A 26932-nucleotide genomic window follows, 5' to 3' on the forward strand; every position below is an offset into this window, starting at 1 on the left:
GGCACCCTGGGGTGGGCCACCCGTGCTGGGCTCCTCTTCCTCCCGCAACGAGGCATGCTGGGCCCCGAGAGGCTTCCTAACCCTCCTTGAGTCAAGCAGGTTATCACGGGGATGCTCGAGCTTCAAGCAAGGGTCCCGCTGCCCTGCTCGCAGATCAATCCCCCCGCCCTGCTGGGACCCCCAGCCCACCCCAGCTGGGTGCTGTGTTGTGCCTGCTCCACTCCCCAGCTGCCCACGGACAAGCAACGGGATGTTCTCAGACCCTTGAGCAAGTGCTTTCTCAAAACTTGTGGTGGGACTCCAAAGGGAGGTACTGTTTGCATGAATTGAGCCAGAGCTTTTTGTATGCATCAAGTGAATGAAATGTAAATTATTTTTATCATTAACTTCCTCCATTCTGAAGCTGAATTGAGTTTTCTGATCTAATTAGCCCTTCTTTCCCAAACAAATATAATGGCTTTGAAAAATTGCCCATACTTTTATACACCCGACATCTGGTTTTGGTAAAAATTCTGAAAGTTTTTCAGTGCTGCTTGCAGACTGGAGGAAGGGAGGGTGATATTTAGTAGATGATCTTTGCCCTTGTTTTTAAGAAAAAACCCAAACCACCGATCCTGCTGCTGGCAATTGAAAAAGCAGTTAGGCTGAACTCTTTTAAGTGAACAAACACTTATGGATCTATTTATACCTGCCCTGAAGCAGACTACTGTAGGTGGAAATGCTGTAATTATTTCCTTTCCCTGCTTTCCACTGTCCTAGAAAGATCTCCTGGAGCAGCTTGTTAACAAGTTACTGCTGCACATGGTGAAATTAAAATCAAGCATATATTACCAACCAAACAAATTTGACTAAAAATTACTAAAACTAGCTGTAACAAAGGTGAAACAAGCTTGAGGGCTGCTAAGAGACAGCTTTTGTTGCTTAGCCCCATCTATCTAAGAAGGTTGAGAATTACAAATGACGAACGTGGCTGGCAGCTGAGGGGGGACAGGGACCAGATCATTAGTGATGGGGAGATGCAACAACATCTTTTTTTCCTGTGTTCCTTCTTCCATCAGTGCACGCTTTCAGTTTCATTCCCTTGCCTAAAGAGTCCCTCTCCTTTGTTACCTTCCTACTTGTCTCCCTCTCCCTTCTCCCTTGGTTTATTTCTCAGAGCAGACGATCTCCTCCGCTAACCACCCAGGTTAACTCTAGTTTCAGTATCAAAGATCATTTAAGCTGAAAATAGCTTTTGCTGCGCCCATGTTACAACCCAGGAGTGTCTGGTCACCAGATAGGATCTCCAGCTGCCTCCCAGGCGGCATGTCGGAGGGTTATCTGCATGCCCGTACTCTCAGTACCATGGCCACAAGCCATGATGCTTCACCACGGTTCAGCAGAGCCATGGACTCAATTACAGCTGATTAGGGACCAGGTGGGAGGAGCTGATGAAACAGGGGGGAAAAAAATTCATTAACGTTCAGCAGGTCAGCCTGTTCTGCAAAGATATTTTTTTCATTTTCATGGAATGGAAAACGGTATTTTATTTTTAAGTGACCATGATTTTTAGTCGCTCTATGTTGCTACAGATTATTAGGAAATGGCCAGTGGCAGTATTTACTATTGCCTCTGGGGGACATTGTCCAAATTACTCAGTTATGAAAATAAGCCCTGTAACGTTTAGAAGTATGAAATGCTGCCTTTCAGTTCCAAGTATGAAGTAATGATGCTGCTGGAGCAAGAGGATGGATATGCTATAAATCCTGCTGCCGTGAACTTCTGCCTCCCTTGCAGCACAAGGGAACAGCACCTGTGAATTGCGAACAGACAGGGCGTCTGCAGCAGCTCAAGCAGAGTCAGATACGCTCAGTATTTTAGAGACCCCCTAAACATATAAGAGTATCTTTACTTTGGGAAGATTATGCATATATGGCAAACTGGCGGAGGGAAGGAACAATGAACTGGCTATGGGGAGGGCTATAACGAGTCCGTAAGGAGAGAGTCCGAGCAGGGATTTCAAAATCCTTGCTACACTTGAAAAGTAAATAGACAGTCTGGATAGCAGGAGATGCAAAAAAGGTAGCAATTCAGTGAAGTTTTACTGCAATATATTTTGGAAGATTTGCCAGATGGCTGGCAGCAAGACTTTTAAACTCTGGCTTTTTTTCCAAGCCAGCCACATTATCATCCATCAGACAGTCACTTTGGACTGACATTGCAGAGCACGGCTGTCTCCTTTGCGTTTGCCTTGCTCCTGTTTATTTCTAGCTGATTTATTTATATCTGGAACTGATACAAGTGGCATGATTTCTTTGTTTCATTAAAAGATTCCTTGATCTAAACTTTAAAATATTTGTCTTCAGAGAGATCAAAGTCAACCAAGTGTTACGTCTGGCATCTCTGAGCGTTTCTGATATCCCAGTCTTCAGGTAAATCTGGAAAAGGCATTTTGTTACCAAGTAGTAAACTGTGGCGACTAGGTTAAAGTAGAGCTGGCCATTGAATTCTTGGGTACTAACGCCTACCTTTCATCCAGGCTTCTTAATTACTATTTTCTATGAGGCGAAACAATGTTGACAGAGCTTGCGCGGTCAAATGCAAGTCAAGGTAAAACCGAGTGCCAACTGCGAGCATGGAAAATTACATCCCACTGCCCAGCAACTCACAGTCAAGCAAGTAAAATACGATTTGCACAGCTGAGCGGAGGCATTGTCAGGGTGCTAACCTAGGAGCCAAGCACTCCTAAACCCCATCTGTCACGACCTGTTGCTTACTCCTGGGAAAACCACAGCCAGCCAGTTCTCTAAAACGGGCTGTTAATTCTGGGTAGCTTCTTTATTAATTTTGGGGTGTGAATCTCCATGCCCCCCGATTTCTAGACCAATGGTTGCATTCTGTGACCAGGACAGGGCTGTCCTCATTCCTTCCTATGGCTGGAGGGACGGTGGAAGCTGTTTCTTCCCAGCTGAGCTCAATTACTCCAAGAATTAGCAGGTCTCCAGAGCCCGTTTCAAGCCCCGCTCCCTGTTACCTGCCAGCACCACGGAAAGGACAGGATGTTTGCAGGCACTTTGAAGAAGTAAAGCTCAATAGAACTGCTGAGTGTTACTGTGGATGGTTGGAGTATGTCCTGGATATGAATCATCTTGCTCTTTCTGACCTACTGTCCTAATTGACAGTCATTTATTCTTTAGATGCTCATCACTGTCTGGGCCGTACCTTTTTGCAATGAAGCAGCAGCCTGGAGCTGCAGGTGTTTGCCCCGCTCCCTCATTATGTGACAAATTAGAGGAGATTTAGTAAACCGACATGCTGAATCATGGATCCTCCCCAAACGTGAGCCCAAATCCCTGCCCCTTTATTTTGCTGTTTTCTATGGCAGGGTCAGGCCAGGACGTGGCTTTTCCGTCGGCTATATGAATTTTACCGCTGTGCATGTTCCAGTAAAATCAAAGGCCTTAGAAAAGGGATTCTGTGGAAGCTTTTTTTTTTTTTTTTTGTCAGTGCCTTTACACTCATTAGTTATAGTTTAGAGCACAAGCCTCAGGGCAGAACCAGCACAGTTGCTCCTGTTTGATTACATGGGCACTACTGCTTCTTCAAAAACCTCTGTCACCTTGCAGATCAGGAACAAGAGATGTTTCAGCTTTGTTTCTCCAGCACATTTAAGAAGTGTACTCTTCCCTGACCATTTTGTACCTTCTGTTGTTTATTAAAAGGGAGACTGATTGCCTGCTTGGAGACCCCCATGGTGATAGTCTGCCTGGTCACATCCCTTTGAAGAATTTCTATCCCAGAGCTTATCTTCACTGCGGAATTAGCTCAGGCTTTCAGGCGAGGGTCCCCTGCCTCCCCACTCTGCCCACGTTCCTCCCAGCAGCCTAACTGTAAACTGCAGCTGAGCGACCCACCAGTTGCTGTAGATGAAAAGTTTAAATGCTGGAGGCGCTGGCATGACTGCGACGTTGCAGACGTTGGTGTACATCGCTCCGTGCTGCAAATCCCCCGCTGCCTCCCTCGAGTCTTCCCGGTGCTGTTCTTCCTTGTCATCTAGGCACTTCCCTGATTCAGCTGAATGGGGGACATGAATAGTTTTGCTGTCCCCATTTGGATGTCACTTGGATGGGCTGGTGTCAAACATCCAGCAAGAATGATCTGGATAGGAAGACTGAGCTTGAACGTCTGTGTTTCTCCCCCTTTGAAAACACATTTCTTCTAATTAAGTGAGAGAGTGCCGACAAATGCAGCCTGGGCTGGGAGAAACAATCACCCTAACCTGACCAGGGCAGACGTGGATATTTTCATCTGTTTCACTGCTACCTTTGAAGGGTTCAGACAGTCTTTTTTTTCTCTCAGAATGTGTTGGTTCCTTCACCATTGGAGTTTCTTTTTTTTTTTTTTTTCATTATGTCTTTTAAATGTGCCTGTATTTTGCCAAGGTAAAGCATTTCTGCAGATCAAGCAGAAGAGATCAGATCCTTAGTTCTGGCCAGATTCTGACCCAGCTCTAGATCAGCTCTGAATTTCACATTCATCGCTCCATACCATATTTGTGGTGTTTTTTTACAATCAGTTTTATCGTTTTATCTTAGGGGTTCATTTGTCTCTGGAAATACATTCCAGCTGAGTTTCCCTTCACTCTGCGGAAGGAAGTACTTGGAGAGAAGTTGATCCAACTTGGAAGAGAACTTCTAGTTAACAGACGCCTGGTCTCCTGGTGCGAAGGAACAATTGCATTATTATCTCTCTGTAGTTAGAGATAAATGAGATTTATCCTCTTTGGGGCAAGGCAAGTATGATTTATTTCCAGAAAATAAAAGTTAGAATTCCTGGTAAGGAACAAAGTTGGGCTGTGCAGCCACAAGTGCTTCTGGAGAACCTAAGCCTGACGTGCACGCCAAAGTTACTCCGTTTCTGAGTTATTACCTGATATGAAACCAGTCCCATGTATGAAGGTAACAAATTTCAGCCTCCTCCCCACCTGATTTTCAACAGCTACTAATGCCATACTTCAGCCAGCAAGAAAGGAGATGTTCAGAACTAGCTGGAAACTAAACCAAGTTCTGCACTTCCATGACCGGTTTCACTCCCAGATCCTCCAGCTCAGGGCTGGTGTCTTCTGCAGATCCTTGTAGGTGGGACTGCTGGTTAATAATTGCTGTTCTCCCAGTTATTTAGGTCATAGTTCTTCTTCCGCTCCTTCTTTTCACCACCTGAGTGACAGAGTCAGGGCAGAGGTTAGCCAAAGGCACAAGTGCTGGTTTGTCTGATTGCCACAGTCAGCTAAATTTGAGCTCTCTGCCCAGTATCCATGGCTCAGTTCACTTTGGGTCTCTGGCATCACTTCTTAAAATTGCCCTTCCACTTACATGTCAAAAACTGAAAATCATTCTGTTTTTAAGGAGAGTCACAGTTATGCGTCCAAATGGGGTTTTGTGATATGAGGCCATTTTCAAGGAAAAAAAGATTTCCATTTAAAATACTTGTGGCTGTGTTTTCTTGCTCATGTTTGCAGGTGCTTTTACTAAAAGTTTCCTATGGGTAGTGTCATGTATGCATGCAGCCTCGGATTTTACTAAAACGAAATTGTGAGAATTTATGGGAAAGCATTTTGTGAGAAAACATTTGCAGCTATGTAGCCTTAGAAACTAGAGAGTTAGAGTTGGAGCTTGGAGAGTGGCTATGAATATGGAGAGCCGGGAGTTGGAATAATCACAAGGGAGCCAACTGCACCAGCCAGGATGAAAGATGAGAGTTTCAGCAGAAAATTGGTCAAGATAACGAAGCAGGGGGAAGATGTCTTGTGACAGCAGCTGGATTTGTAGCATCTAGCCTCAAATTGGAGCACAAAACATAAGTTTGCTTGGAGGGGAGAAAAATCAATCAGAAGATTTCACATAGGATTGTGAGACTATAGAAAGCTCCAAGACACTCTAGAGCGCTGCACCATTTAACCTAATCAGTGAGTCAGCACTCAATTATGTTCAGGCAATTTTATATTCAGTTTTCTATGCGTTGGCGACAAAGCAATTTAGATAATATGGTCATATAGCAGAATCACCTTCTTTACAAATCTGAGTTACATTAGCTACAATAAAAAGTATGTCACTCCAAGTTCTCATTTTCCAGCATCTAAGATAATCATCATGTGGGATCAAGAAGAAATCGCTTCTTCCCATGGCCAAACTCAATGTAATTGTGCAGCACGGCTGTTTTATCCCTTCTCCTGAAGTCGTTAGTTACGGCTACTCTCAAGACTAGACAGATCCACCGCTGTGTGCAGATACCGTCTGAAGTCTTGCACATTAATAACAGCGTATGAGATACTAGCTCCTACTGGGTTGTGTGTTCAAGAGAAAACATTCTGTTATAATGAAGAGGGTTATATCTACGTAGACACGGGAAGATTGTTCTGCCTGTCCATCACATGGTAAAGACCTGTGACCCGTGAAATCAAAGCATCTGTGTTCTCTCCCTGCTCCATTGGCAAGTCCCAAGAGTCCCGTCCCGGGGGATTTTGAGGTGTGGCTCCAGGTTTACACAGCATTTTGCCATCAGTTCAGGAAAGATGTTATGCTAATCTGACCTTTCGCTTAATCTTTTAAGGCACGTATTATATTATTTTGGAGCAATTATACCTTTAGGAATCAAGCTGGAGAGGAAATGAGTGATTTACTATGCTTTGAATCAACGATTTTAAACCAAATGATCATTTCAACGCCAGTGACAGTTTCAGTCTTGCGCAAACTCCTCCTTACATGACCAGGATACATGAACTGTGTTAAAAACAGGATGCACAGACCGCGTTAAAATCCAATTTTTATGTCTCAGGGGCAAACACACAGCTTGAATCCTCATTGCCCTCCATTATTCCTGTCACCATGACTCGATGGACTTTTAATAAGAGTTGAATAAGAGCCAGATCTGGAGCACAGCAAACTCAAAAGAGAAATTTCCATTGGCTTTTTTTTTTTTCCACGGATAATACCCTTAAAGATTCAGGGTCAAACCTTCAGCTGTCATAAGCTGGCATCTTTCCACTCAACAAGCTCTTCGTGTCTGCACAAATACAGAGTCGCTAGGTTTCTGTTCATCTGAAATGAAGCACCCTCGGTTTTGTACTAAATGAAGATAGTTTTCAATGATCTTCCTCTCATGAGAATGATTTTCAGACTGTGTTCGTCACGACGCTGGCATCTGAACTCATTTTACTTTGAAGTCCCCATCGTTCACATTGTCACAGCTTGACAGCACAGCAGGTTAACTCGGCGCGTCTCAAATTAATGCTCCCAGACCCGGTATCAGTACCTGCAACCTTTGGCTTTCCTAAATCTCGTATTCTGTGTGTCATCTAATAGTCACTAACTAAGCTCTCTAAGTCCTGAGCAAGTGCTGGGCTCTGCATAAAACAGTTACTGACAGCAACAGCATTGTGGAAAGGTGCAAGGAACCCAGTCCGTGGCCACATGCTCCAGAAAAAAAGAGATTGCTTATCACCTGAAAGGTTCAAATATGGATGGTTTCTTACTGAGGTGCACTGTTCTTGGTTGCTTTAAATTCTTAGTCGAGAATGAGGTGAGATCTTCTAGTGATGTTAAGATTGTATTTTGTTCTGGATGTTATCGCAAAAATTGAGGTATCATCCAATTGCTTCTTTATGGTAAACCGACAATGTGGGAAACACCCTTCCTCCCCTTTTCACTCAAGACGTGTCTGCCTTGTTTTCTTGAAAGACTAGAGAACAGTAAGGGGTTCATCTGATCCTCACTAAGTAAGAAAAACATTGCTGGGAGACCCAAAGGGTGCAGCTTCGGAGCAGTGGCTCAGAGGATGTCATGGCTAGCAAGAAAAAGTAGCATTGCTGGGATCTTTGCCTAAATAAAAGCTGAGTTTCCATTTCTTTCAAAGAGAGTCCCCTGGTCATTCTCATCCTCTTTTACCCTAACTGAAGATAATCAAAATGTCAAGAACTTCTGTGTTTATCGGGCATTTTTGGTAAACAGATGCCCCTCCATTGCTCCTCCTTTCAGTTTAAACAGACTGAATGAAAGTTATCTCCTCATACTCAGATTTTTCCCATTAATATCTCTTTTTTTGCACATTCAGTGTCTCTCAGGAAAAAGACTGAAGAGTTTTCCTGGATTTCCCCTCTCGGAAAAAAGATTTACTCATCTTCCTGGAAAATGCTAAGTACACAAAATCCTTAAGTAAGTTCTTAATGAAAACTTTTCATGCTACCTTCATCTATCATAAATTGAAAGGGCAAATGATCAGACCTTCATCTTCAGTGTTTATTTTTGACGTCCATAAAATAATGAAGGTGAGCAGTCCTTACAGTTTAAAAACCAGCTTGCTGTCTCTTTAAAACTGTTTATGAATCACGGTTTGGAATAAGCATAGTAAAGTGCTTGAAGCTGATTAGCTAAGAAGTTACATGGCTATCAGCTAGGACAGTCCTAACCTCATAATTTTATCTATGAGCAGATACTGAGGAACTAACTGACATTAAACTGGCAGAATCCCAGCACAAAGGTGAACTCGAGGAAAAATTATATTGAATTTTAATAAAACTTTCCTCAAAGGTCAACCTCTCTAAGGTATAAAATCAATCAATCTTCTTTCCTTCTTCTTCAGCCCATTTATTCATAGCTATGGAAAATTCTGATACTCATGAAATATTTCCCATTTTCTCTCCCCCTTGCCCCACGTCTTAATACAGTATCTATCTACCTGTGAGCATTATTTTTCTTGGAACTTTGGTTTAGATTCTTTACTCCTCATTTTACTCTTTTTACCTGGCCTTCTCAGGATCTGTACCCCATTCTCAAAATGCCATTTATCAGGCTCCTCTTCAAGAACAGATCCTGCCTCATACCAGCTTCAAGACAGAAAAAATCTTTTTACTTCATCCTTGTAGGTGGCTGAAACTCTGGGAAGAGCAAAGCTTTGGTGTGAATTCTTCATTAAAGTGTGTCAGGTTTCTCCCGTTTTAATTTTTCCTTCTTACCCAGCAGCTGCCTTCTGTCTTGCTTAGGACTCCAGTAACTTTTGCCAAGTAAGCTAGAACATTAGTAGCATGCCACTTCGGAGAGAACGACGTCCTTGTAAGATCTAAGCTCCTGCAGATCAGTCCCCTTTACAGATATTGGCCCAGCAAAACAATACATTTTTTTGCTGCTTCTTTGGTGGTTTTTTTCTTTTAAAAAAAGAGTCACTAATATCTAAGAAAGTACCAGCTTAAAGGGTTTTTTTTTCCAGTGTACTGGCTGCACAATGCTGTAGATGCCCAGATCTGGGAACTGTTTCTCAATCCTTGGCACACAAGCTCCAGCTCTTGATAGCCAAGTTTCTAAAATCTTGGCATCCCCAGAGCCACTAACATCATACACTATAATAGCAGAGGAACTTCTGTTGCTGGTGTTTGGCTCTGCTGAGCTGTGTGGGGCAGGCCAGACCCGGAGCATCTCATGAGAATCGGTAGCTGGGCTTTCTGAGCTTCCAGGACGGGGGGCCACGATGCCAGGCTGTTCTCATCATCGCAGCCCCTCACTAACATACCCTCTGTCCTCTGCCCTCCCCCTTTTACCACAATAATTCCCTCCTTCCACTTCAAAAGCTATTTCTCCCCCTCTGTGGCAAGATTAACTGTACCTCTGTCAAGACCGACAGACATTTATCTAACCTCCATGTCCTCCCCGCCATCCCCCCCCCCGCATGCTCCCAGCCCCCCAGGACACTAATCCCATCCCCTCAGCCCCCAGCGCTAGAGGAACAAGCCCTGGCACAGCCTGGGTTGCTGTAGAGCCACACAGCAGTTCCCAGCAAGTCGCTGACTGTGGCTGTTTGCCCTGGGGTTAGAGTCTGCAAACAAGAGTTATCGCATACGCATCCTGCCATGGGTGCATTTAACTTGGCGTATAAAGCTGCATGCAGCAGCCCCTGCCAGCCAGCTGCTCTCCATCGGAGGTAACTAACTAACCATTTGCCCCTCCACGTAGTTAGAGGCGAGCTTGGGGCTCTCCTGGAAGATGAGCTGGCTGAGACAATGCCTTGCACACTTCTGTTTTGGCTGAATTGTTCCCAGTTATTCTTTACTCCATCAAAACATTACATACAAGCTAATCTCGTGGTTCCCACCTAAATAAATCTTTGTGGTCAGAGAGCTCCTGAAGCTGGGCAGCATCTTGCAGGTATATACACCCTCTGTAATCTGTATGGAAAATTCACTGCTTAAGCTGGTAAAGTGAAATGTAAGACAAGCTACATTTCAAAATCGTTGTTAAGATGTATGCTGGAGAGCAGCCAGGCTTGGTTGCTCACACTGATAAATGATGGAGAAAAGGAACACGTGTTAAAATCAGCAAATGGATAAAACTGGGCTAGAGAGGGGTGAATACAATGGGGAAAGCTTTCCATTTTCTTCAAAATCAAAGCTCAGGTTCCCATGCTGAAAGGAGAACTGTGTTCCTAAATAGAAAAATGTTAAAAAAGAGACTGTACTGTATTTGGGAATGTACATTACAAAGCTTTATGTCCACTCTCAGTATAAATCTTACACATTCTGTAAGGAACAGCAACATTCATTTAGCAGAGAAGATGAAAAGAACAAAGATGGGTGGTGGAAATTCTGAGCCTCGCTTTCTACTGCTCTTTAATTCTTGTCCGTGTTGACATAATTAGTAAAAATTTTCTTAGATATTTTTAATTCCTTTAAAGAACTTTTAAGGTTAGCAAATCTATTTTGGTTTTAGATATTGGATTGATCAATAAATAACACTGATTTAGATTTTTAAAGAGCGCTGTTAATTATTTTAGGAACCAAATATAGATTGCTTTAGCAGAAAAAAAGAAAGTCCCTTTGTAGAGACTACAGTCTCTACAAGGTCTTGTAGAAAAGTATATCTTCGACAATGCAGAAATCTTGGCTCCAGAGATCAGACTGCAGAGACCAAGACTGTAGAAATTGTAGCTGAGTTGCTGGTGATGGCTGTCTGGCGGACTAGCATCGCAGGATATGGCTAAGAGGAGCAGATGAGATCAAAACCCTTCTCGTTTAACATAGATTAAGAAAGTCATCTTACTTTTAATCTCACTTCTGCCTCCCTGCCATGCTCTGAAATACTTCTGTTGATTTGCTCTGCTAGGGAGAAAAATTGTCAAGGTTTGTCAGGAAAGATGTGAATATATATATATTTTCTTTTCTTTTAAGATTAATCTTTCTGTTGAATAGAATTGACAACAGGAGTAAAATTTTGCTGCCGGGGTTATTTTGTATTGATTGCATTTTGAAAGATTTTTCTAGCATGGAGAGGTAGACATTTTGTTATTGCTGTGTATTAATCAAAAGGACTGAAGAACACTGCAGGCCCTATTCTGACCTCTTTGTGGATCAAAAAGCCAGCTGAGGTTTTAAGAATACCAGTGATCCTGGATTAGACTGTTTTTAGGTGCTGGTAATTTAACGCTACTACAGTTGGGCCACCTACTTCTGATGCATTATATGGTGGATGACATAATGATCACTGCAGTTTAAAAGTCAGAATATTTTTTTTTCAGACAAATGAGGGTAAAATGAAACTTTCAGTGGACCACTAGAAGCAGGCTTGATTCTTGCTGACCTGCGGAGGTTATTCTTAGGGCAATCGCCTGTCTCTAACATTTAACGTCGGATTTGTTCAATAGCACGCAACTTCAGCATTGACTGCATTAGAAGCTTCCTTTACATAAGCCACAGAAAAGTACATCACCATTTTTACAGCTTTAAAGGATCCCGCAGATGTCTTGATTATAAATGTATTAGCTCTGTATATTTAATTCAGTCCCTAATGCTTCTCCTGTAGTGTTAAAGCCATTTAAAAAGAAGTCTTTGCTTTTACAACGTTTTTTTTTTTTTTTTTTTTAGCAACTCAGCAGCATAGTTATTTGGTTTGTAAAGCTCCTTACGAAATCTCACCTGAAAACATCGATCTACAGCATTGTGCAGTTTTTTCCCACTTCAAAGGGAAATCTGCTGCTGCTGCTACCCTGGCCAGTGCAGCACTGAGCACAGCACCGAGCACAGCACCGAGCACAGCACCACGCCAAACTGTGTGCTGACACAGCCGGCAGTACCTGTCCGTCTGCTCGGTGTTTGTTGTGCCAGGGAGATTTTCTACGTTTTAATTTAGGGGGAAAAACCCCAACCACCTGTATTTGTCTTTCCACCTTATCTGCTCAGGTAGTTATTTCACATTGTCTCTTAACTTTCATGGTGGAAGTAATGACAACTTGTTCAAAACAAACAAAAAAAGACTCTCGTTTGTTTTCCTGGCCACGCTACAGCAATTCCCAGGAGTCACCTTGTTGCCAGTGCTTATAATTTTATCATCTTCATGCTTTATTTTCCATTTGGGGTGCACAGTGATGACAGATGACCCAATTTTCACTGAAGGCCTATAACACGTTAAAAACAAATGAAAAATAGGGGGGGAAGCGTGACAATTTTGAGTCTGAATTAAGATTTTAGAGTTGTTTGCAACAGCATGGTACTAGCTGCATCAACACTGATACATCTGAATAAAAACGTGTTCTCCGCTGAATTAGGCCTTCCAGCAGAAATGTTCAGCTATGGAAAATCCCAAATATTACCCTTGCCATCTTCCCAAACATTCCGGCTGCTGGGCTGCTGCCTCCCACACAGCCAGTGACACGTTCTGAGCTGCAAAGGGGTTAAAGTCCTGGCGCTGCTCCTGACTGGCATTTCCAAATCTCCCCGGGGCCCCCTCAGGCTCAGGCCCAAACGCTCCGTTTCTGCACAAACACCGCAAGAGACGGCAAACCCCCTCCGAGCGCGGCCCTGCTCGCCGCCCCCCGGCCCCAGCAGCACCGACACCGAGGGGTGAGGGGCCAGGGCCCGGGGGGTTCTGGAGCGGGAGGGCACGGCCCTCCCGCACCGGGCCTGGCTCCCGGCCGGCCGCCCCCAGCCGCTGGCCCCCGCTTCGGCCGTGCCCCGCCTGAGGAGGCGGCCGAGGCCTGCAGGCCCGAGCCAGGCCGGAGCCAGGCGCGGCCCGGCCGGGGCTCACACGGCGCCGCGGCGCTGAGGGGTGCCGCGGGCATTCCCCCGCCCCCCCGGGTAACTCTTTTCCCCCCAAAACTGGGCTTTGACGTCTCCCTCCTCGATACGCAGTGACCAATCAGGCGGCTCCCCGGGCGGGCAGGCAGCCAATCGGTCAGCGTTGCTACCTGTGGGGAGTATTTTTAGCAGCGGCGGAGCGGGGGGGGGGGGGAGTGGGGGGGCTGTGAGGGGCTGCCCCCCCCCTCCCCACCGAGGGGAGGCCGCCCCCGCCAGCGGCCCCGGGACGCAGCCTGGCCCCTTGCCCCCAGGCGTGAGGGGCTGCGGGCGGCCCCGCTCCCCGCCGCCGTTCGGCCGGCCCTCCGCGGAGCCGCAGCAGCGAGGTCCCCGCGGGCCGAGGCCGCCCCCCCCCCGCCGCGGCGGTCATGGGAGATGTAGTCCCTCCCCCCACCCTTCCCTGCGGAGACGAGGGGCGCGAGGGCAGGGTTTGACGTCGGCAGTGACGCAACGGTGTTGTGGGGTGAGGCGCTCGCTGACGTAGAGAGCGGCCCCGCCACGCCGGGGTGGGGGAAGGGGCGGCAGCAGCGGGGGGCGGGGCCGGGGGCGGGGCGCGGCGGGTGACGGGCAGGCGCGGGCCGGGCGGGCGGCGGGGGCGGGGCCGGGCGGGGGCGGGGGGAAGGGAGGCGATATATGGGGGCGCGCCGGGCGGGGAGGCAGTAGCAGAAGGAGCCCAGCTGCGGCGGGCCGAGCGCGCCCGTCGTGGGGGTGTGAGCAGCGCAGCCCTCCCCCCCTTTCCCTCCCCCCCCCTTTTTTTTTCCAACCCTCCCCCTCCCTTTTTTTTTTTTTCTCTTTCCTTTCCCCTCCCATCCTCGCCGAGGGAGCCGGCTCTCGGAGATGGGGGTCGGGTGCTGAGCCGCCCCCCCACCCCCCCCGCACTCACCACCCCCGCCGGGACTGTTTGCACTACCCCCCCGCACACCCACCCGGGTGAGTACCGCTCGCTGAGGGCGGGGGCGCCGGCCGGCGCGGGGGTGTGCGCTGGGCGGCGGGGCCCGGGCCGGCGGCAGCCGCTGAGGCGGGGGGCTGGGGCAGCCGCCGCCCGGCCGTGAGGCGAGCGAAGGGCTGAGGCGGGCGCGGCCCCGGGCGCTGCGGCGGGGGGGCCCTGAGGCGGCTGAGGCGGCGGTGCCGAGGCGGTCACGACCCCGCGCGGCCGGGGAGAGGGGCGGGCACGGCCCCGCGGGGAGGGGGCAGTGCCGGGGGGGCCGCGGCGGCGGGGAGCCGGGGGACAGGAGAGCGTGGGGGCCGCCGGCAGCCCCTCGGAGCCGGGGGCTGGGGGCCAGGGCACGGCCCGGGAAGCCGGGCGGCGGAGGGTCCCTCCCCAAGGCGGTCCCTGGACGCGCTCAGCCTGGGAGGGGTGAGCGTTGCCGGCTGACTAATCGCTGCTGCCTGGCCGGGCCTCTCCGGGCAGCGCTGGCAGCCGCCCTCAGGACCCTGCCCGGCGGGGGGGCGGGCCGGGGGCGCCACCGGGCGCGGGGTGCCGGCCTGAGTGCCGAGGGAGGGGGCCTTGAACCCCCCCCGCCCCCCCTCCTTCTAGTCATCTCCCATCCTCAGCTTTATTTTCTCTTTGACGGTCTTAGAAAATGCTCCTCTTCCTCTCCCCCCCCCCCCCCCCCCCCTCCTCCTCCTCCTCCTCCTCCTCCCCCCGCCGCTGCCGGAGCCGCTGCCGGAGCTCCCAGGCTGTGAGCAGAAATCTAATGAGACCCGACTGCCTGGTTATGTAACTCCCCACCGCGCTTAAGGCTCCTGCCCCGGCCGGGGCTCTGCCCGGCAGCACCCCGCCGCTGGGAGAGGGTGTCCTCTTTACATAAAACATACATATTTTAAAAAAAAACAAAAACAAACCAACTTGGAAACGATCAAGCTCCATTTGTTTGACCAGCTGCTTGTACCGTAGTTTGGGGGCTTAAGAAAAAGCTATAGCGTCCACCCGGTGCGCCTTGAAAAGATCATTTCTTTCCTAAAGGACGTGGGGGGAAGGGAAACGAAACAGATGGATTAATAAATCATTTTTAAATGCCCCTTCTAACCCACCCAATCAGCTTTTCTGTACTGATTGTGGCCCTTTTGTAAATATCTTCTGTTTGCCCTTGATCTTTTCCTTATCCCCACCCAGTGCTGATCCAGCAAACGTTTAAAGGTCGCCTTATCGTACAAGCTTTCAAACTATTCCCATACCATGTTGGGGAGAACGCGAGTGGCTTGGAAATAGGGTTCCAGACTTTATAAGGAGATTATTTGGAGCAAGAAATAAAAAAGCATTGTATTCACTTTGTCAAAGGATTTTCATACTGACTTTGATTCCTCTAATCTTTAGTGACAGCTACGCTACATTTTGTTCATAGTGATGCAGTGCAGAAAAGGACACTCTTAATTGAAATTCTCATTGGGCATTTCACTTGAGCCAAAAAAACCCCAACCCCCTATTTTGTTTCATTGGAACTTTTTGAACAAAAGTGTTTCCTCTGGATGAGTACCTTTATGCCAAGGTACTGCAGGATTTTTGTTAGCAGTATGTGTGCTAATGCTTGAATCTTGTCCCTTTAACTTTAGATAGCTAATTTCTCTTTTGTTCTTTGTGAAGGAGTGGCAACCATATTTTATATTTAATATAAAATGGAGTCGTGGAGAAGAAGAGCAGTCGTTTTTTGAGGCTATCCAAAGCTCTTAGCTCTAGTAACTTTGTGAAATCTGAACTATAGACAGCGCGATAAGTGAATTTTGTATATATTAGTAGATTACATCTGATACTAAAGAATAATTTGTAGAAAGGGGAAAAATTGTGAATTAATGTATTGTAACCATTTCGTGGTCGTTGCCACCCTTATGACAGAAGATACATGCATCTATTTTCTATGCATTGACCGCGTTACCAGTTTAGCTATTCTGAGGAAGAATTGTATGTATATGTGCAGCGGACATTTTCTCTTCGGTTAGCATAATTTCACCAATGCGCAGTTTATGCAGATGGTTTGCTTGGACTTAAATGTTGCATAATTTTAATTACTTGTGTGAAATCTTCTGAAGCAACTGTTCACATTTTTATAATACTGCACCTTACAGTGCAGCCAATATGTTTGCAAACTTTAAAATGATAAATGACCCTTGGCCGAAGACCTTTCAGGCTAAACTAATAGCCTGGTGCTAAATTCTGCAGCTGAGTACTATAAATCATTCAAATATGGGTTGGTAACTGAACCCTTGACAGGCCTGGCAGTTCTGTGATGCTTTAAAAATTATCCTTGCTGCTTTGTGAATAACTAAACGGCAAGCTCATGTGATTTTGAAATGCCCCATGCTGTATATGTAAACACACGCCTAGTGCATCTTCTGCAGTATTGTTCGTAAGTCATGCTGAATGTGGCTGACATCCTCACCTTCCGCAGGCATGAACATAAGTGGTTTGATGCACATATTTTTTGCCTTACAAAGTAACCTATTTTATGCAAAAAGTGAAGCTAAAAGAATAGGCCTTAGAGCTTGATCTTACACTTTCCTTATTTGGATGTGTTTGCTTTTGTTTTTTCTTAAAGGAACAAGAGCACTCAAGGTGAAGGATAATAATCAACTAGAATCAGCACTTTGAATGAAATTTTGTTCCCCTGTGGCATCTTGAACACTTTCTTCTTCGGGTTTTGAAACAGACTTATAACTTTGTGGCATAGCAACTATGCAGCTTGAAATCCAAGTAGCACTCAATTTTATTATTTCATATTTGTACAATAAGCTTCCCAGACGACGTGTCAACATTTTTGGTGAAGAGCTTGAAAGACTTCTTAAGAAGAAGTATGAAGGGCACTGGTATCCAGAAAAGCCATACAAAGGATCAGGGTTTAGATGTATACATATAGGGGAGAAAGTGGACCCAGTCATAGAACAAGCATCCAAAGAGAGTGGTTTGGACATTGATGATGTTCGTGGCAACTTGCCTCAGGATCTTAGTGTTTGGATTGACCCATTTGAGGTTTCATACCAAATTGGTGAAAAGGGACCAGTGAAAGTGCTTTATGTGGATGATAATGAAAATGGATGTGAGTTGGATAAGGAAATCAAGAACAGCTTTAACCCAGAGGCCCAGGTGTTCATGCCAATTAGTGACCCAGCATCTTCAGTGTCTAGCTTCTCCTCCCTTTGGTCACTCTGCTGCTGTGAGCCCAACTTTCATGCCCCGCTCCACTCAGCCTTTAACCTTCACCACTGCCACATTTGCTGCCACCAAGTTTGGCTCGACCAAAATGAAGAATAGCGGCCGTAGCAACAAGGTCGCCCGCACTTCTCCCACCAACCTTGGCTTGAATGTCAATGACCTGTTGAAGCAGAAAGGCCTTTCCTCCTCCATGCACTCTCTCTACGGGCTTGGCTTAGGCAGTCAGCAGCAGCAGCAGCAGCAGCAGCAGCAGAAGACTTCTGCCCTTTCTCCTAACGCAAAGGAGTTCATTTTCCCCAACATGCAGGGTCAAGGTAGTACCAGTAGCATCTTTCCTGGTGACAGCCCCCTTAACCTCAGTCCTCTCCAGTACAGTAATGCCTTTGATATGTTTGCAGCCTATGGAGGTCTAAATGAGAAGTCTTTTGTGGATGGCTTGAATTTTAGTTTAAACAACATGCAGTATTCTAACCAGCAATTCCAGCCAGTTATGGCTAACTAAAAATAAACCGAAAGTGAAATATAAGTAAATACTATTGTACAAGTTAAAATGCACGTACCCAAGGGTGTATCTTTTTTTCCACCTCTTGAGATTTTTTTTAAGGCTTGTAGTATGAATACATTCAGGCTTGGTTAGATAAATACAACATGCATCATTTTTTCATTTGCCAACCAAGCACAAAATTATTTTATACTGACTGTACATTACAAAAATATACTCTCAAAATATGGCCTCTTACAGTATTTAAGATATAGCAAGGTCGTGGCTGATTTTTTTCATGTGTCTATATATATATGTACACAAGCATATATGTATATATATATTTAAAAAATTGGCACTAATAGGTGGGTTTATTGGTCTTTTTCTAATTGTATAATTTAATTTAGTACAAAGTTTGTAAAATATCAGAGTATATATATTGTTTCTACAACATGGTATTGCATTTATATCTTTTTACTACAGTGATCTGTGACAGCTGCAGCAGCTTCATGTTGTATTTTTTTTACTGAAATTGTAAGATATCCATCTTAAAGACATCAATTCTAAAAAAAAAAATAAAAAGTTGTGTACAGAATATTCCTTAGTGGTGGAATTAAAATGTACGAAATATTTGCTTTTTTCAAAAGAAACACAAATTGTATTTTCTGTTAAAAGTTTAAAGATTTTTGCTATATATTATGGAAGAAAATGTAATCGTAAATATTAATTTTGTACCTACATTGTGCAATACTTGAAAAAAGGTATAAAAGTATTTTGAGTCAGTGTCTTACATGTTAAGAGGGACTGAAATAGTTTATATTAAGTTTGTATTAAAATTCTTTAAAATTAATTCACTGTTGTGGTCTTTGTTTTTACTGTTCTGCTGAAGATCAGAGCGCTGCGTTTATTGTGTTGTCAGTGCTAATGATGCAAAAAAGTCTGACTCAGTGCCTCACAAAGGAGCAATGGAAAGCGTTGCTGTGTTGATGCACCACAATAATGGGTTGCTTTACCTAAAATACTACTGACAAAGCACATAGACTGATTAAGTGTTTGCCTACAATTATTTGAGCAAACTTTCGCTTGTTTTCTGTAACTGCAGCTCACTGAAGTCAGAAGGTAATTTTTATTTTGTTTTTTTCCTTGAGAGTTAAGACTATAAGCTCTGTGAATGGTGAGTTATTGTGTGATATGATGTATCTAGAAGGGACTCAGGTGATCCAGTGAAATTCACTTGCCATGGCACCAGAATGGATTTGAACTATTATCTCGAGAGGTCCTAGACCAGTGCATCAGCGTTCTGTTTCTGTATTAGGGATTAATAGCTCAGAAACTAAACTGAATAAAAGTGCTGATTTACAGTTTACTAACTCATTGTAAACTTCCATTTTTTTATGCTGTATTAAAAGAGTGAAATGTAATGCAACTACAATGTGACATTCTAAGGGTTTTATTCTAGTGGATTTTACCGATTTTGACTTAATAGCTTCTCAAAATGTGAATGTGAGTGGGAGGAGAAAGAATTCAGAGGCTGACAAAGCAACTCAGCTTTTCCAGGGCTATTTTGAAGTTGCATCCCTTACTCTCTCCCATCTTTTTGGCAAATAGTGTTCCTTGCTAGTGGACATTGTCAAGGGGGAAGAGAACCTCAACAACTTTAATAAGTAAGTCTAACAAACATCAGCTTATTTTCCGTGGAAGTTCGAGCTGTAGAAAGAGAAGAGACATGCTAAGTGGGGTGGTCCTTTCGCTCATGGTGGTGAGTAATAACCTACAGGTTAAAATTACCTGAGCTTTAGTATTCTGAAACTGGAATTGGAGGGTGAAGATCAGTCTTTTCCTGTTTGATGCACTTGATTTTACAAAAGGTGTAAGTTGCGTGCACACATACACCCCTGGTTTGGTGTGAGCAGAACTTTGGTGGAAATGGCCTAGTGCTGGAAGGAAGAGGGTGTTTCTCAACACCAGCGTGAGACCTTTGCTTTGGACAGAGCTGTGAAGACCTGAGCTGGGTGGAGATGTGAAGCCGACAGTGGTATCAATTTCCAGTGCCATGACAACCAATTCAAAAGCAATAATGGAGCGAAGGGTTTTTTAGGCTTCAACTGTCTCTGTTTAATTGGCGCCTTTTTATTGAGTTTGCCATCTGGTTTATCTTTCCACTAACGGCACATCAGTGGACAGGACTGTACTTAAGAAGTGCATAATTCGGTGTCTAATTTAAAGTGGATGACTTTGCTTTTAAAAGGAATTAGAAAAAGAATTAGGAAAAAAAAAATACTGGTTCAATTACTGGAAAATGGAGGATGTTATCTCTGTGTATTATTTCTATTTGTATGCCTAGACGTTATAAGACTCTACTACAGTTTTACTATTTAAAATACAATAGTAATACCTAAACTGCTTAGGACGTTGAGCAAGTTGACAGTGGAGACTGTACTACACGTTCTCTTAATATTTCTATTCCTGTGATTTAAACTGAGATCATTTGTCTTAAAGGTCATGGAGCTTATCCTCTTCCCGTGCTGATTTGTTCATTTCCACCGTAACCAGCTCTGCGTACGAAGGGCAGTGGTTTGCAACAAGGAGGAATCTCTGGAAACAAGGTGGTTTTTTTTGCAGCACCTTTTTTAATACAAAGATTTTAATAAGCGGGGGTTGTTTATGGTGCTTTGCAAGGAGACAATCTGTAGGGAGAGCTTCCAGTTTTCTCCGAAGAATGCAAGTGTGAAAATTTGTAATGCTTTTCCTTACTCCTTACAGAAATTAAAGATGAGTGCTTTCTGTTCAGTCTACTTCACCCATTTATTTATCTTTTGCTAAAGTTTGGTGCTGGATTTTGTTAGCTCAGACATATACATTGCAACGTTCTGTTCTAAACGATTGCCAAGGCAATCTCTGGTTTAATTTGCACACACCCGGTGTTCTGCTCTGGAGCCGTGCTGTCAGGTAAGTGCGTTTCTGTGAGAGAAAGGGTGTCGGGAGGAGTAAAGGGGGCAAAGGAAGCATTTGCTCAGTTGTGCAAGTTCTTTTGTATTTTCTGTTGTGAACATGCAATTTTACTTCCTTAAAATTGCCGGTGTAAGTTAAACCTCGGAAGATGTCTTTAATTTACAGTAAAGAAAAGGGTAACACTGTAAGTACGCATCCCCCTTGATGCTGCTTAGTGCATCCTGTCTCTGCACCCGAGGTCCCCACCCAAGCACAAATTAAAATCACTTTCTTCTGTAAGGCTTGCTCGTTTCAGCACAATCCATTAACTTCTAAAAACCGTAATTTTGTGAAATGGAGCTCAGAGACACGTTGTCATGGCAGGGTAGCAAGGATTTGATGGACGGCTACTGTCTGTGCTACATTTGTTTTGTGGGTAGACAACGGACCTTACGCTTGATCAGAAGTCTGGGAGCGGTCGCCAAAATCAAATTGATCCGATTACTTCTGCAAAGGAGAGCCAGCTCGCAGGTGGAGTTCACGGTACGTAGTGCTTCCTTACTGCATCGTGTTCTCAGAGGTGCCTGCTACGGATGTGAATGCAGAGGGCACAGGCTGCGCTGGCACTGGCATCCCGGTGAGTACAAATTTTGTAGTTCTCTTAACTTCAACTATCTAATCGACTAACTAATTTACACAAATTGAGGGCTGGGTGTAAGCCCCAGGAAGGTCCATCCCTCCTCCTCCACGCAAAATTCGAATGCTGTTACACATGGCGTGTGCGGCCTCTTGCTGCAGACGCCCGTGGCAGATGTATCCAGCCTGCCCAGCTGCCTGCGCCCTGTGCTCCCACCAGACTCCAACGTGCAAAAAAGCCTGTCGGTAGCAAACAGCCCAGTTGCATTTTTGAAATATCAAGTAACCAAACAACTAGTTGTTAAATCAGCTCTTTGGACCGGCAGGGGATCAAAGCAGAGTTCATGTACTGATCTGGCACCCCAGACTGTTCTATTAACGTTTCAGGAATAAATACCTCCGAGTTTGTGTTGGTAGGTTTGGAGCAGATGAAGCAAACCGGCGGTTCAGCACTTCTTTTTTATATCATCAGCAAGTTGATTTAAATTGAGTGTACAGAGTTGGCCGCATTCCTCTCATGAGCTGCATAAAAAGTTCGCTAAATCGAAGTGCCAGAGCAGTAAAATCCTGCTGAAGGGATTGTTTCCAAAGATGAGTGAGAGGAACTGTTAAACTGTTACTGTGGCAGCGCGCGTATGACTTTTGTCCTCTTGGCTTTATTTTCGTGACGGTAGTAAGGAGTTTTGCGTTACAGAAGGGAAAAAGCATTAAGGCTCGGGAACATAAACCACATTCCCCTTGGCGCTACGAGTTCTCTACCTCATAGACAAAATATGATCAGTGTGCAGGAGTAGCAGGTGTAAAATATTTTTAGAAAAAACCTTGGCGTACAGCGCAGACATCCCTCGACCCCCATCCTTTATTCTGTCCGCTTTTGTTTGTTAAGAACAACGCGTAGTATTGATGGCTGCAGTTTTGGTGGAACTTGCTGTAGTTTTCGTTTGGTAATTTAGCACTTCAGAGGCCTGAAATCAGAGATCCTCTCCTCCGAGAGCTGGGACACCATTACATTACATTGGAACAGTCTATAGCCTCTGTGCCCTCTTGGAGCTCATTGCGCTGCATTCCCTCGTCCCCTTGGCTCCAAGGCTGCCCATAGCATAAAACAAAAGGGGACTCTGGGAATGTGGTGCTTTAATTATTGTTCAGTGCCCCTGTGAGCTTCTCTGAGAAGGTTATACCTGGCTAATGCAATTAAAAGCAGACCTGGAAACCCACCTTTTTTTTTTTTCCTTGGCAGAATATATTCATTCCGTGCTACACCCATAACCCTTCCTTTGTGTTTTCTGTCTCTCCCACAGCATCCTCGGAAGGACCGACATGCTCTGCTGCCTGTGTTGGCTGCCTCTCGCTGTTTGCTCTGCTGCACCAGGCTTTCACGCCGCTCTTTGCAGCTGGACTCAGCTCCCGTCAGACCTCATCTCTGAAGCTGCTGGATGCCAGGAGCAGCTGTGCCGTGGAAGACCTCAGCACGTGGTGCTCTGGCCACCAGAAGGTACCCTCTCCCTCTGCCCTGGGTAGGCTGTGGTGGAGCTGGCTTCACTTTAAAGATGTAGCGTAAAGAACTACTGGATGTCGGGATACGGTCCAGGGTTCTGTTAGGTGCTCACAGTCTCGTGCAACTGGGTGAATTGGCGGCTCGGGCAGCCTCATCCAGTGACGCAACAGCCTGGGAGCTGTTAGTCACATTGATGGAAATGGGAGGTGGCAGGTTAGCGAAGAACATAGGATAACGGATGACAACTCAGGCACCCCACGTTCCGGATCTGTCTGTGGGCAAGTCACTGCCCTTTTCTGTGTTGGTTCCCACCTCTGTCTCCACTGAAATTCACTGTGAGCAGGTGTCAGCCGTTAGCTGGCAGTTGCTGGCCTTTTGCTGTCGATAAGGAACTTCATCCGATTTCTGTATGCCACAGGAACATCTGAGGCTGACCTACTGTTCTCTCCTTTTACTGCCTTTAGTCTCTGTGGCCTTTGAGAGTCTCCTCCGTTGTACAATTCACTTAACGTGTATGGGATGACCTTTACATTTTGAAATAAGGCATGCATATAAAAGTGAAGCACTTGATTCTCATTGTCCATGGTATATAGAGTCTGATTCATCCACCATCGGAGCAGAAGGCCTCCGGAGCAGTGAGATCTCACATACTGACTATTGTGATTCTCTAAAAGAATTTCTGTGGGTGTTTCTATAGATACGGAAGTATATATTCCTCCAGTACAAATCATGTGAAAATTTTGCACCAGCCTACTCACTGAAGTTGCTGCTGGTCAAAATTAGATTTGCATACAGATTTTACAAACTAAAACAAATTCTTCTTTGATTTTTTGGTAGACCATAAGGTTAAGCATCCCGTGTACCAGCACAGCAACCGGGGCTGCTGGGCTCTGCCCCAGCTGTGCCATGAACTGTCTGCCCTGTCTTCAACAGGTTGCTTCAGCCTCGTCACAAGTAGTTTCAGTGTTTTTAAGCCTATACTTGAGCCTTTAACTCCCCGCTGAGTCTCAGATGTGGTAGGTAACTACAATTTATTTTTTAAGCCAGCGGGTTCTCGGTCTGTCTGTGTCTCTCGGGGTCAGTCAGATACACACAGCACCCCTGTTTGGCAGTTTAGTGGGAAGAGTCCAAGATTCCTGGCTACCTGTGAAAACGTGAACACCTGGGGCAATTACCTACTTTGTAGGTATTTGTGAATCTCATGTTGTATTCAGTAACTGCTTAGAGCCACCGATCAAATTTTGCTTGAGAACATCTGATGTTTCATTTTTAAGTAATGCGTGAGGATGCTCTCCATGTGTGCCTCCTAGACTGTTGGAGTCCTGTCCTTAAAGACTCACTTCAGTGTTGCCAAACCAAATCACTCAAGAAATTGTGATTCAGGCCTCCAAGAATATTTTAGAAATTATGAGGTAATCGTAAAAAACAATCAGCCTCTCACCATATTAATTTGTCTTCTGGGTACAGAGTTAAATAGATTTCAGAATGTTCTAGCTTTTCTTTACAAGTCCACAAAGAAGTTAATTTTTATGTGAAAATGTAGATCCTTTGGAAATCACAGGTTCCCAGGGACTAGCACTTCAGAGGAAACAAAATATCTGAAGGATAGTGATGAACTCAGAAGTGTTGGCAATTAACCACAGCTGCTTAATGGAATCAGATTTCCAAGTGATACAGAAGGACGGAGAGCTGCCACCGCCCTCCTGTCTGTGTGGTTTGGTGACAGGTTTGACAGTCTGGTGGCAACAACTGGAGGCAACCAACTCCAATTAACTTGTACCAACCGGTAAAGGACAGAAACACTCGGTAAAGGATCAACCACTGCATCTCTGACCTCGCACTCCTGACCTTCAAGGAAGGTCTCCAAGACTGCTTCAAAAGACAATCCAGGTACTAAAATTCCTGACTCTAGGATATAAAAATCACACAGATGTTGATTGCACCTTGCATTGTAATTTTTGCTACCACCAGCCATCCCTAGGTAATAATTATTCCTGTCTTTCTCGCTCTCTCTTTGTGCCATAAGTGACATTATCAGCTGTCCTCTGGCTAGCATCCTCCCTTTGATCAACAGGAACCAATCATCCTTTCCCTCAAATTGCCTAATTCATTAATATAATGAAGTTTAACTCAGAACAATTATTCTCAACCTGTATTTAGCTCTAAGGTTATTGCTTCTATTTCAGACCTTGGGAAGCCTTATGTGCCTGAAAGCATGTGTAGTTTTTCTGACTGCACCAGCTGACCTAATAATCGCTGTCCCTTCTCCCTGCCCTTGCCTCGCTTACGTCTTGCACCGTCCTCGCTACAACGCGTTGGCTGCACCACTGTGCTGGTTCCTGCTCCGCTGAGTCTACAAACGAAGGCAAAGCCTTGACGAGCTGCTATGGGAGGTACTCTACTAGCCTAATTAATGGGAGGGAAGCGTGGACATCGTGCGGTGGAGCTGCACGGGCTGTAAGCCATCCATCCCGCCATGTCTCATGTTGCCTCGTTGTCCTCAAGTGTGCCATGTGGCAGTGGCTGGGGGGAGTAAGCGAAGCTGCTGGTGATACTGGAGACCTGTGAGCAAGGCTGATTTGATGATCTCCTCAGTAATGGCATGCAGGTGGGGGGCGATGAACTTCCAAAGGTCAGTGACGTTGTCTTTCATTTTTTTTCTTGGTGTCTCTGTGGTTGCAAGAATTCGGTATTTGGAATAGCTTACCCGCCCAAAGTTAGATACCAGAAGATCAGTCAAATTTAGCATCTGGATCTCACCTTTGTGAATCAGTCCTTTTTACCAATGTTCTGCTGTACAAACTCTCTCTTACCTTGTTTAGTCTTTGAAGTTCCTAGGTTTCCCCCTCCTGATTTTTCTTTCTTCAAGGTCTTCCTTAAAACTTGCTTTTCTTGGTTTCCTTCCCGAACCAAGCTGTTCTCCCCCTTCTGCTTGTCCGAGGTCTGTGCCTCACCATGTATAATTTGCAGTGTATTATCTGATGGAGACTGTAATCTCTTCAGGGCAGGGCTGTGTCCTTCCCCGGCCTCACAGTTGCCTGGTGTATGAGGCTGAGTAAGGAGGACAGAAATTCAAGAGTATACACACACTCTCAAATAAACTGTGTATGTTGTGATCTGTGTTCAAGAAACAAATGCAGAGACAATTGTTATTAGTTAAGATGGTTTACACTGTACCACCGGGGGCTTGAGAAGTGGATGCTTTAGACAAAAAGCCTTCCTTTAGAAAATGTTTGTGGAATATATTTATCTAAAAATATACATACTTATGGTAGAGAATGATGCTCCTCTGCTGATCTATAGTTAATTGTCAATGGTAACATGGGACTCTTACAAACAATCCTGCTGTATTAATATACACTTTATCCCTTTCTTTCTCTGCAGCATTCCAAAGCCCTTCCCAGGCTGATTTCCATGGCTGCGCTGCTGCTGTTGAAAAAGTCCTGCTCCACCACCATGCCCTCCGAGGCTCAGAAAAGGAGGATGGATGGATCCTGTTCACCTACAGCAAAGGTAACTGTGGGAGGGAAACCTTCACTATGCAGGACAGACTTCTGCCTTTAACAGTCACCAAAACCTTTCCTCTCTACGTGTGTGCTGTGGGCAATATGTGCTAATAATACATTTTAAAATACTTTTTGGTCTGAGATCTCCAATGAGTTTGGCTTTTTGATGCCTGCACAAATGGACTCCGCGTACTTAAAAGTATGGCTGACAATTAGAAAATGAGTGATACATAAGTGGAGATGGGGATCCTCCGTGAGACTGATTTTGAGATGACTGTCTCCAAAGGTCTGAGTGGTTGGTGCTGGGGTTTTGACTTTGCCTATTTTCTGGAGAGATCTGGGGCCGTCCAGCCCGACCCTGCTGCCGGGGGCATTGCTGCAGGGTGGCAACTGGCCCATTCCCTCTCCTGACATTTGCATTTGCTCAAACAAAGGGCTCATTCTGGCTGGGAGTGCTGCAGCCGGGCTCTCACTTGTCTGGTTCCCAGTTGCTTTTTGGAAAGAGCTAGCTGTGCTCGAGTGCCGGGCTTTGAGTCATTTCTGTGGGGCACTGTCATCTTGGATATTTTGGTCTTCTGTCATATATAAAAAGATACCTCTATTATTTGCAAGCAGTTAGTCATCTGCTAGCCAGAATGGGAAA

The 26932-nt window shown here is 45.4% G+C and overlaps 1 protein-coding gene across 1 annotated transcript; it reads left to right on the forward strand.

Moving 5' to 3' along the window:
• Positions 1 to 13776: 13776 nt before the first annotated feature.
• On the forward strand, positions 13777 to 18568 carry TOB1 (transducer of ERBB2, 1). The gene is given in 3 exon segments (XM_056357730.1): positions 13777 to 14020; positions 16624 to 17209; positions 17211 to 18568. Coding segments are annotated over 2 exon segments (978 nt in total). The 5' UTR covers positions 13777 to 14020; positions 16624 to 16760; the 3' UTR covers positions 17740 to 18568.
• The last annotated feature ends 8364 nt before the right edge of the window (positions 18569 to 26932 follow it).

The sequence above is a fragment of the Falco biarmicus genome, chromosome 1 (genome assembly GCF_023638135.1).
Source record: "Falco biarmicus isolate bFalBia1 chromosome 1, bFalBia1.pri, whole genome shotgun sequence".
NCBI lineage: Eukaryota > Metazoa > Chordata > Aves > Falconiformes > Falconidae > Falco > Falco biarmicus.